At 36.9% G+C, this 12,487-nt stretch overlaps 1 protein-coding gene across 1 annotated transcript; it reads right to left on the bottom strand.

Annotated features, from left to right (window-relative positions):
- Positions 1 to 1,706: 1,706 nt before the first annotated feature.
- Positions 1,707 to 12,178, bottom strand: DNTTIP2 (deoxynucleotidyltransferase terminal interacting protein 2). Its single transcript, XM_068689997.1, has 7 exons — positions 11,702 to 12,178; positions 9,205 to 10,946; positions 7,504 to 7,639; positions 6,700 to 6,795; positions 6,148 to 6,312; positions 4,976 to 5,085; positions 1,707 to 3,591 (listed from the first exon to the last, which is right to left on the bottom strand). Exons 1-7 carry the CDS (start codon positions 11,804 to 11,806, stop codon positions 3,498 to 3,500), a joined length of 2,448 nt encoding a protein of 815 aa, XP_068546098.1. The 5' UTR covers positions 11,807 to 12,178; the 3' UTR covers positions 1,707 to 3,497.
- Positions 12,179 to 12,487: the final 309 nt, after the last annotated feature.

Below are 12,487 nucleotides of genomic sequence, written 5' to 3'. Positions count from 1 at the left end.
ATTAGACCTATCAAAACAAAAATTTGGGTGGTAAAATAATAATAATAGAAAAGCAGCAGCAATAAGCAAACCTCGATGCTATTCATGTCTGAAATAAATTCATGATTTATTCACAACTTAAATTCATGATGCGATTCATGAATTATATTTAATTAAAAAAATGCTTTTTAATCCTGCACAGGTGACTACAGCCTCTCTTTCAAATCATAATAACGTTTATTTAATAACAAGGTAAAGCCCCATAACTGAAAATGAGCCACACTATTAGTAACACCAACTATGACTGTTTGACAGCAGAGAAGCCCATTCAGGAATGCTATCTAGCTATAAAATATGTAAAACCCTTTACAAAAACATCCAGTGTTCCTGAATTCACGGTTAAACAGCCAACACTAACTTCTCTTACATGAATCCCATAAAAGCAACTAAGTCAAGCGACAGACAAAATCTTCCTCATCCCGTCACTTCCAGCAATGCATTCATTTCCAACTACTACTCTCCTTAGTTTTGTATTTAAGGGTAATGCCACAAAATCTGCCTAGACCCCAGTTAAAGAAATAGAAGGCCAAGGCTTTCACATTTCACATTTACATGTTGCAAGCAACATTTACACAACCATACTTGAGAAGTGCGTAAGTTAATTAAGAGAGAGACGTGCCTGATGGCGAAGCGGGGAATTCCTTGGCACAAGCACACAAGCAGTAGCAGCAGGGACAGCTCTCCCAGTGCGCAGGCACAAGCCCCTGTGGGGAAGTACAGGGGGACAACTCCACAAGACGTGCGTGTGAAGAAGGGCTTGAAGAAAACGTTGCAAGGACAATACACGCAGTCTTTTGGAATGCATTAAGAGAATCAGAAGGAAAATAATCAAGAATTTTAGCAAACAATGTAAACTGGACAGATCATTAGGCAGCTTCAGTTTTAAAGGGACTGTTGATTGCAGGGAGATTAAAAATGCCCAAGGTATGGAAAAAGAAGCATGAGCAACAAAGGAAAATGAGAAGTATTTTACTTCTGCACCTAAATTAACCGTAACTACTGGTGGTACTGCCCCAGGACCACATCAGCCACCCTTAGCTATGTTTCTGTTGCTCTTTAATCTCAGGGAAATTTGTCAGTAACTGTTCATATCATTACAGGCAGAATTAATGTAACACAAGCATTTCTGACAGCACAATTAAAAGAAAATACTTGCAATTTATAGTCAAATAGTTTCTCAAATTATGCTAGTGTTTAACAATTTTTGTTGACAAATTTGAGTATTTTCAGAGAAATCTTATCATCTGGTAAGTTTATGGAGTCACGTGGTGCATTTTGTTTTCACCTGCTCTCCCTAGCAACTTAAAATTTGTCACTTTTAATCAAATTCAATTGATTAAATTGAAATTAAGGAGCACTCCAAAGTATTATGTTGCCATGCTTTTATGAAAATAGGTCATTGCAAAACAATATGCCAAACTGGTGCCTTCACTGGAAGAGGCTGAATGAAGCACAAAGTGAGGCAGTAGTTGACTGGCACGCTGGCAAACGTGAGGTGCAGGTCCTGCCCTGCAGCCCTGCTCACACTGTCTAATGTGTCCCCTTCTTGCTCCCACAGTAGAACATGAGCACTTGCTGGACACAGCATGTGGCAAAACAGAAGACATTAGGACATCTGAAGGAAGGGCAAAGATAAAGAATATAAAACAAATCCCACACTAGCGATGTTGTATATAAATTAGCTTGGTTTAATATTTGCAACAAGCTATTAAGCAGCCTGAACAACCAGCATGGCACTGTTGCTTGCTGCCTAAAACCAGAACTTGCTCTTCTCTCTTAGGGCCCTTCAGGGTAGCACATTGCTTTTCCGGAGTTCAGCTGGAAGATCCCAAGATGCAACAGAATAACAACTACTCTGGTGGCTTGTTTTCTTTCCTCAGTGTTCAGTAGTCATTTTCTGTGCTTCCATTTCTCATCCAGAGAACAAGACACCATAGTTGTTTTTATTGTCTTTTTATCATTTACAGGTTCAAGATTTTAGCTCACATACAACTGTATTAGAATAGTATCTGCATGGTAGCAGGGACCTGGGGGCAAGTGGTTCTACAACTACATGTTTCATACTTCCCAGCAAATTCACTTTACTTTGTGCACCATTTATCTCTAGGTAACTCGTGCTTTTTAAGGAATCTATGTCCTTGTCTGTGCTTGGTAATGAATATTTATGGTTAACTTCAAAAGAATATAAAAAAAATCCAAAGGCTCATGGGAAATTTTCTTTCATATTTCAGTTGGTGATCAGTAAATACCATGATTCTCATTTCATTTTAGCTACCTCCAGCACAAATAGCTAATATCCTTAAAATAAAACACATAAAAAATCTACTCATTCTCAGAAGAAAAAAAAAATCATAGTTAAACACTGGTCAAAAACATCCTTTTCACTTAAAATCAACAACCTTTAAAACTCAGTACTTTCAAGAAAACAATAAATATCACTGGTCCTCTGATAATCTCTTTTATATATTCCTCACCCAATCCATCTGAGGCAATGTAGCAGTCTTATTTCTTCTATTATCTGTCTTTTCTGCAATAACTGAATTAAACTGACTCTAACCGCAATATGATAACTAGGTCATTAAAAAACAAACCGCACAAAACTTTTCACAGTCACAGTACGTCATGAACTGTCACTGAAGGGAAACTGAAATAATACCATCTTTATTCTTCCAAACTCACTCTATTCATTTTCCTGAATAACTATTCCAAATCAGCTACCAGACCGTATTCTGCAGACCACACCCTAGGTAATGGACCCAATTGTCAAATTCTTTTCACAAAAATCATCAAATAATGATTAAAAGGGAAAAGCTAATAAAAGTGACAGAAGACTGGATGTTAAAATTTTGCATATAGATAGTTACTATATTATTTTATGAATTAAGCAATACTATATACTTTAATATTTATTTATAGTTACATATATTATTTGTATATATGTGCATATGCTGAATTCCACAGCATCCTCATCCCTGTTACGTTCAGTGCTGAAATAAACTCTTCACAACCAAACTATTTCTCAATACCCCCTGTTACATTTGGCCAGAAGCACCTCTGATAAGACCTAGAAAATTTGCTACGATATATAATGGGTGTGAAGGTGAATTACACACCTAACTTTAAACTAAATTTACTAATTCAGTCACATAAAGACTGAAGACTGAGCAAGACATAACCAATGAATTTGGATGTTGTTCTCAAATTTAACAATATGCTTTCAAATCATCAACTTTAAAAATAAACATTAAATATACATTACATATAAACTCTTTTTTTTTTTTTTTTTATAAAGCTTCCTAACACATTCCTACTGCAGAAGTTTCCCTAACCCTCAATTTACATGACTTCCAATCTTAAAAAAACAAAACAAAACAAAAAAAACACACCACAAACCAAGGAAATCTGTGGAAAGTTTTATAACAAATAAGTTGTTCCAGCTTGTTATTTTTCTTCAAGTCTTAATTGTGAAATTTCTTCTTCTTCCGATTCTTCTTCCCTGCTGCAAAAGCTGCTTTTTCACTCATGATCTCCTGATACTTCCTTTTATTATATCTGAACAAAATAGATAATTTACTTTTAAGCAAGGCAAATCAAGTTTCAGGAAAAGATAATATGGATACTTATGCATACATAAAGGGATATCAACACTTGGATTTCAGATAAATGCAGGTCACCTTATTTTAGAAATAAATTTGATTCAAGAATCAAGAATTCTGGTATAATCATTGTTTTTTTTCATTGTGTATATAATCACATTTTGGACAGTTTGTTAAAATGCTGCTACTGCTCCTATTGGGTAGACTCGCCAATTTCAACAATGCTATGGATACATTTTACCTGTTTTTATAATACTCTCTCAGCAAACTTAGCTAATCAACCTTACTCTACTCAAGATGGGAGAGTGAGATGACATTAATATCACACAATACGTACTGAATATGAGCTGCTAGCTCCTCTACAAGACTTTTATGTACCTATCACAATGGATCATTGCACACTTTGTGGTACTTTTAATTGCAAGACTAAAAACATTTATCTGCACTAATGCTAAAAGAGTTGGTTAAAGTCCTAATTAGTCTTAAGTTAGCTGATCAAATTTCAAAGAAATTCATTTTTTAAAGTTGCTTCTAATAAATACCTTATGAATCAGGTCAAGCCAGAAAGCTAGTTAAGAGACAGCTATACTAACTTGCCTTCCAGACATTAACAATGAATTTACAAGCCTGACAATACTAACCTTATTAGCCTAAATCACGTACTATTTCCAAGAAAACATGTCATTATGAGGGGAAAAAAGTAATACAAATTAACATCATGTAATGACTAATATAAAAATGGATCAATTAAGGGATCTCCTCCAAAAATCTGGAGGTTAGGCCAAAATTAAATCATCCATATTGTGCAGTTTTGATTCCTATGACTGACAGACTGACATACTTATCAAATAAAATCCCACCAACTTCCACATTATTATGGTCAACATTTTTCTATCACATGCCAAGAAAATCTAGTAAGTCTTCACACAAACAAACAACAACAACAAAAAAAATGTTGATGCATAGGCATAAAGCACTCAGTTTTTGGTACAAGCCTGTGTGGACACCTATTTTAGAAGTGAACCAGAACAAGCCTGAAGGTTTTCTTTTCAACACTAACAGTACTTTAAGAGTAACTGCCAATAGCAATGACCCCTGAGGTGGGTAAAGCCCTTTTACGAAGATAAAAAAAAAAAAAAAATGCTATCACATTACAATTATCTCCTGTCCCTTAGATCTTCTCAATGACAATTGATGAATTGCTAAAACAGACTAAAAAGGTTTCTTTGAAATTAACAAACAACAACATATAAACTGAATGGAAACAACAGCAGAGCTATATAGTTAAAAATACACTTCTCTACACGTGGTATTAGAAATACAGAACTATTTTAAAATACCTTCTAAACTCAGAATCTGCAAGCAGCTCTTCAACAATTGTTTTCTTCCTTTGTTTCTTAGGAATTCGACTATGATAAAAGTCTATGGGAGAATCAACCACAGTTCCAACCTAAAAAATAAAAATTATAAATATTCTTACTGTAATGGCAAGATGTTATTTTTTAATCCTTAACGACAATTCTAAAGGCAGCTACAGAGAAGATCAGAATGGTATTTATTATATAGAAGTGCAAAATGTCAAAAAAGTAAGCAATGTTTTGTACGCAAAGTCATTTTTTGCTTCATGCTTAGTGGACACAGGAGGGTCTCAGCTTTAGGACAGTATGATTTTCAACATCAGACTGCTGTATCAATATTTAAGAAATCCAGTTAACTTTCAAACATCTTCCTGAGGAATGAAAGGAAATTCTTATGAGTGCTAGTTTGTTAGATGGGTTCCACAGCAGCTCTAATAAAAGCTTCATCCTGTAAGGCATCACATTTCTTCCAATTGGCATGTTGGCCAGTTCTAACATATTTGTATGTCCATAAACTTCAAAACACACAACGAAATCCAGTAAAATCCACCCTTTAGAATGAAATGGAAATGTAAAAAATTTCCTCAAGCATGCTAACTATTCAGAGACATAAGTAGATGGAACTGAGTCCATTTCCACAGTTCCTCCAATAATTATTTTCTTTAAGCAAAATGTTTTACAGGCGAGAGCTTTGAAAGCAGCAGGAATTCTAGCTGTTCACAAAGCTAGTTGTATCCATTCAAACTATATTAGCTAGTAAGAAAATAAATGCTATTTATTATCTACACGCTAATCATAAAGGCTAGTACTTTAAAAGCAGTAGAAACCTAGTCACTGAGGGTTCAGAATAACAATTAAGTCAGGTGTTCATTCAGTCCTATGAAATCAGCTGTAATAAAAAGCAGCATATACAATTGCTTAATAAAAATAAAAATAAAATAAAAATATACCACTGCTTAACTATTTAATATAGTTAAGAATTAACTATTTAATATAGTTAAGCAATTGTGAACTGCATCAAATTACTCAAAATACTTTGTAATTTAGCTATGAAGTTAAATCAACAAAAACAGAGGGCACCTATAAAATAGGTAGAGAGTAACTGTTCAGAACACCTGAGAGTAGCACAATGCCTTCTTTTGTTTCTTCCTTACCTGGAAGTACTTGGGTAGACCATCTCTATCATTCTTTTTATAAAAATGCTTAGGGTCCAATGAAGCTCTCATCTTCAAAACTTTAAGATCGTTTTTAAGTTCACTTGTAATTTCTGGGGCTTTCATACCAAACCAGCCATCACCTGTTGTCTTCTCTCGCTCTGCCTAGGATGCAGTACAAGAATAATAAAGTTCATTCAGCTACCAGGACAGGATACAGCTATGAACTTCCCCCTCCTCCCTCCAAAAGATGGATAAAGCATTTAGAACGTAACTTTGTACCTTTAAAAAGTGTATTTTATGACTCTTTCGGTAAGATCATCAGCACTGTATTAATCCCAGATTTGTATCCCATGAGTACACATTAGATTTCCCTCCACTGTACTAGTTACTTACTAAAAGGATTGCTTTTCACCAGATGGCTCAAAGATAATAAACTGTACTTTAACACTCCACTTTCTGTGAGCCATGTAAGTGCACACAGTCCCAGTGTGGGGTTTTCTGCTAAAGATGCTGTGTTGTCATTTGAAGCATTAACAGCTCTTCACTTACTCTGCGCTGTTTCTTTAGCTGGTGAAGTGATTCCCTGAAGGGTGGGACACATTCCTTTTTTTCAAAATCTGGAGTTATTATACTCTTCTGCAAGAGCTGCAAGATATTATTTTTAAATATCAGTCAGTCATACCAGCAATACAAACATACTGTTTACCTGTATTTACAGAACTTACCAAAGGAATGATACAGAACCTAAGCAAGCATTATAACAAAGCATTTGAGTTGCAAACCCTTTATTTGATGTGCAACAAAAACAGCAGTAGCCTTTGAAACAGAGGGAGCAGAACCCTGGCCAGCAACTTGGCTAACTCTGGAAGACAGAAGATAGCGAGTGCTCCATAATGAAGTGGGCTATCATGGATGAGCCTAAGAAAACAGTCCCAACAAAAATAATGGATTTCCTTTATTTCTAAGGGTGTTTTGATATAAAACTACTTATCTCATACTAGGAATGGTACAGTCCTGTACTTACTAAAATTCATTCTTGCTACACACTACGTATCTTTTTAGCAGACTTTAAGCTCATGTGCTGTTAGGCAAACCTGCATGCACTATCAACCTTTTTATTTTACATGACAATGCTGGTACTCATGCTGCTTTTCTATGTCAGAAGTGTCACATGTGCTTGAATTCTTATGATTAAAACCAAGTGTAAACATACACTTGGGCCAAAATGAGCGGAGGTTCTCAGCAAACCAGAACACAGGATACTTCTTTAAAAACAAGTAAACCAACCTTATTGAAGTTAACAACTTTGTGTTACTGTAGTCATGGGTAACTGCATAATTGTAAACACATTACCTGGTCCTTCTTTTTCTCCATCGGTTGTTTAATTATGCTTGAACTAGGCTTTTGTTTTTTTCCATCAAAGCTTATATATAAACCTCCGAGCTTTTTAATGTTCAAGCCAGGGTCTATGCTGCTGGAAAGATGCAAACTGAAAGAGAAATAGTTAATGTTCAATATATTGTAATAAGTCACCTTCTGTCCTCTGAATAGGAAAGGCAGAAAACAATTTTTTTCTTCTTCCAACTTATGTTCAGTACTGCAGTTAAGTCTCAGTATCTAGAAGAAATACCTAATTAAGAGGTGACAGAAGATAAAGGGGAAAAATCAGGCCGCTACACAAAGTGAGGGTTTTTAAAGAGCAATACCTATAGATTCACTTCCACGTATCTTTCACATTAACTCTAATGTTGCATTCCTATCTTAGATATTTCTATATTCTGTAGAAGTGAATTATCAATTTGATTAACCTTGTAAAAGAACTTATAATCAGTTTCCTTCTTCTATACATAGCTCGCTAGCTAAAGAGGAAAAAAAAAAAAGGCCAAACACATAGGTGGTAAAAATATTTTCAACTTTTAGTGAAAAGTATGAAGATGTTAGAATTCATCAGAGGAATGTTGGAACGGTAAGTCACTATCTGTATAATAATGCTAGGAATAATGTTATTTAACAATTCAAAGCTAGGATGTTTCACCTTTTCTTTCTTCATTATTACATTCAGGCAGCCAAAGAAATGCATCCATAAACCAAGTATGATGGCTGACTCAAGAGGAGCTTTTAAATAACAAGAATGCATAACACCTATTATTTTTATTTAATCAATCGATTATGTATTGATTATATCAATACATAACATTATATTTTATATACTATATATTATATATAGAATAATATTTTATAAAATATTTATAATATTTTGCATATTATGGAAAATATGCCAACATCTAAACTGGTATCTGGTATTTATTGTAGCTTGAATGTTTATATATGTTATGAACTAATAATCTGTAACACCTTTACACAGAATACCTGTCTTTTGTAAGACTTCTGACCCACCTGAATGTTTCTTAGAAGAGTAAGCCTTAAATTTATCAGACCTAAACAGAGTATTATGCTTTAAACACACGAAGCATGTAAAGGGGCTTTAGCAGGGAGTTGGACTAAATGAGTTTAAGAGGTTCCATCCAGCCTAAATTATTCTGTAATTTTAGGCTGGGCTGTTTTTGCTTGAGGTGTTACAATGTCACAATCTATATCTTCCCTGAGCCATCCTGTGAAAACAAGAACTGAAAACGTAAAAGCTTATGCACGTTTAGAATTAAAAAGCTTGACCTAATTAAATAACATGCAAGTGATTTATTAGACTTCCGTTATTTATACCCCTCTCAATTTAAATAAATAAAAACCTTTGCTCTGAAACAGCAATTAAGTCAGCCTGACCAGTTTAAGCCAGTTTCACATTTTTATTTTTTTTAATGCTAAACACATACAAGGCTTCAAGATACCTAAATATTTCTGACACTTCTGTTCTGCTCCATGTAAACCTGAAAAAATAACTGAATTATAACTCTGATAATCTGAGCAATCCATTTCCACATCTATGACAACACTACTCCCTCATTTTTTCTATGTCACTGAGCACATAATGCATGTCATGTGAATATGCTTAAATATAATGCAGATTTTCTTAGTTACTCCCAGAAAGATACTTACACATCAATTTTATTTTTCAATAAATCATCATCTTCATCTTTCTCATCTTCATCTATCAGTTCTTCTTCAGCCTCTTCTAGATCTGAGGATTCTTCAACTTTTTCATTTCCTTCATATTTACTTTCAACATCACTAGCTTGGTCTACCTGATCTAGATAATACTTTTGGTTGGAACCCATGCCAGGCTCAGTATCAATCACAAAAAGCCCTTCAACATGCAGTGAATTCTTTTTTAAAGGTTTGGTCATGGAAGGAGTCCTTTCATCTGCCTCCATGTAACTCTTATTCTCTTCCACTGTATCTGTGTCTGCCGCATCACTATTTTCAGATTCATCGCTTTCATCTTTGCTCAGAAACAATGTAAGGGAATTATTTCCACTGCTTGATCTTTCACTGCTGCGGGATACAGAATCAGCATATTCTCCTGTTTGGTCTTCACCACTGTCCACACTGATTTCAAGCATTCTACATCTACCAGCAACGCTGTCAGTTATTTGTGCAACAGGTGCATCCTCTCGTGGGCTGCTCACTGCACTAGATTGTTCATCCTTTCTTAATTCACTTGCATGGGCAAAAGACCTCTCTACCGCTGCCTCAGCATCTATTCTTTTGTATTCTGGAACTTTTTTACTTTCATTTGATGTTACTTGCCCTTTGGATTCTAACAATTGTTTGGGACTCATGCAATCAGTTGAACAAAGATCCATATTCTTTAATTTCACTCCCCTCACGAGTATTTTACTGTGCTCTTCCTGAATTTTGTCACATTCTTCTTCTGAATCATCTACCCCAAGAATTTGTGCATCTTTTATTGTTTTTTTTCTGGGCGATTCAGTATTACTACTTTGTTTCATTTTTTTAAGACTACTGGGTGTTATATCATTCAAAAAGTCTTGTTTCACATCTTCATTTACGGTTGCATTAGCAGATTTGGAAGAACATTTGCTTGTAGATGAACTGGATTCTTTATTATGTGCGGTGACAGAGGAAGCATCTTTGTTGTCAGAGACTAATTGTGGAGCAGGTCTAGAATCAGAAATTACTAATGGATCAGATTTAACTGTGTCCTCAATTAAATTATCATTTTCTGAAACAATTCTGTTTACTTCCTCATTATTTTCTGCTTGTGCTTTCATTTGCATGCTCCTAGTAAGTCGTTTGGTAGTAATGGGCTGTTCCATATGAAAACAGCAAGACTCTGCATCAGAAATATCTTCACTCTGGGCTTCACAGACTGGATCTGGTTGTAACTTCTTTCTGCTTTGCCTTTTTCTTGTAGTCCTGGTAACGTTAGGCATCTGGATACCAGAAACAACACCGGAACAAGATTCAGCTTCAGAGACATCATCTTCATCCAGAGTCCTGCTTAACTCATTTAGAAAAGCAGCCTTGTCCTGTCTTTTTTTTGCAGGAGAATCTGGTTGATAAGGAACTACAATCTGTCGTCTTCTTGTTACTCTTATAATCAAAGGTGTCTGAAGACCAGACATAGCAGAGCAGTTTGATTCTGTTTCTGACACATCCCCATCAACCTGGGGTTCAGCAGCTGATTGTGCTGAATGAACAGCTGTGTTCTCATTTCTAGTATTTTTTATCTCTAAGCTATCACTGGCATCTGATTTTGCTTCTGGATGTTCCACCTGTTCAAGCTGAGATTCTTTAATTACCTCAGGCTTACAAATTGCTCTACTCCTTCTGGGCATCTTTGTAGATACAGAAGTACCAATTTCAGTAGATGTCATCTAGAAAGAAAATGAAAAATCTGTTATTAATGGATAAGATAATCTCATAAAAATTATGCTATGCAAACCACTAACAATCTTTTTTTACACAAATCTAGTCATGCTGATAATGTGTTAAAACTCTCCAAGTAACTATCTATGTCAAAGGAGCATTAATAAACCATTCCTTTCTTATCCATTTGTTTACTGTCTTTTGGTCAAGACAAAGCAAAGCAAACCACTGCATTAAGAAATATAAATAAAAAGATACCTTCTGTCTCATTCCACAAAATTCTGGCAAGCTGTCATAGGAAATAAATCCAGAAGTGACATTCTCAAACACATGCAGATTTGCTCGACTACAAATTAGACCTAAAAGGTTTCTGAATCCATTTTTAACAGCTTTAGGAACAGACTGGTCTCACGGCAACTGCAACACCAGGCACAACCTGCTTCTTCAATTATGCTTGTAAGTTACCCTTGAAAACAAGTCAAAATCGTAGAAAAAAATCGGAAAAAGCATTGTGCAACAGCAGGATCTTCCCGAAGCATAACATAACGCCGGATCACCATAAAACATGCTATCTGAGCGGGCAATATTGACAGCACCGTGCCCGCGTCTCGTGAAAAAGCTCCAGACAGGCGCTCGGCTCACAGCAAGGGAAGGGGGGCAGAGGGAAGATGGCTGCCGCAGCACCGCGCCTCACGCCGCAGCCCGCCCGCCGCAGCCCGGGGCCGCCGCCCGCCCTCCCTCCCGGCCCAGCCCCCACCCTCACCTCAGCCGCCCCGGCGGGCCGGGGCCCGGGGGTGCTGCCGGTGTCTCCAGCCGCTGCCGGCGGCGCCTGCCCCCGCCGCCTCGCCGCCTGCCTGGTGGCCACCATCTTGGCCGCGCCGTGCCCAGCCCCTTCCGGAGCGGCCGGCAGCGGCAGGGAGCTCGGCCCCCTGCGGGACAGCGCCGCTGAAGCAGCCAAACGCCAGAAACTGGCGGAGCAGCCGCAGGGCCGGGTCCGCCTGGCACGAAAAGGCACCGGGAAGGAACCCGGGGGCTCCTGTGTTCACCTTCAGCTCTGGTTAAGGAGTGGTGCAAGAATAGGGTCTAGGCAAGCGTAGAGAAGGATGGGAAACCACAACGTTAGTTAACGGATCTTCACTAATGACAACGGTGGTGGTGGTTTTTTGTCCCCCCCCCCCCCCGTATCCAGTATATTAAATCTGTGAACGTGGCATCTTCAGATGATCAAAGCACGCAGCAGGCAGTGCCCCTTCTGTTACATAAAGGCTGAGGTGTGCCATTTTACAGGGAAATCCTCAAGCATAAAAACACAGTTAAGACCATTTCATGACAAAGTCTCAGTGTAAAATACTATTATCAACATAAAGAGAAGTTATACATAGCATAAAAGCCTACAATTTTTAATTCAATTTTGCCAATTTCCCACCTTGATACACAAATAATGAAAACCCGATAAACTGTTATGCACTTAGCGCCACTACAAAAATAATATTGTGTCTTCGAAGGTACTTTTCTACAGCGAAATACCTGTTAACAGCTTATAGTCAGG

This window comes from Anas acuta, chromosome 8 (assembly GCF_963932015.1).
Source record: "Anas acuta chromosome 8, bAnaAcu1.1, whole genome shotgun sequence".
Classification (NCBI taxonomy): Eukaryota; Metazoa; Chordata; class Aves; order Anseriformes; family Anatidae; genus Anas; species Anas acuta.
This window is presented reverse-complemented; position numbering and strand designations above follow the sequence as displayed.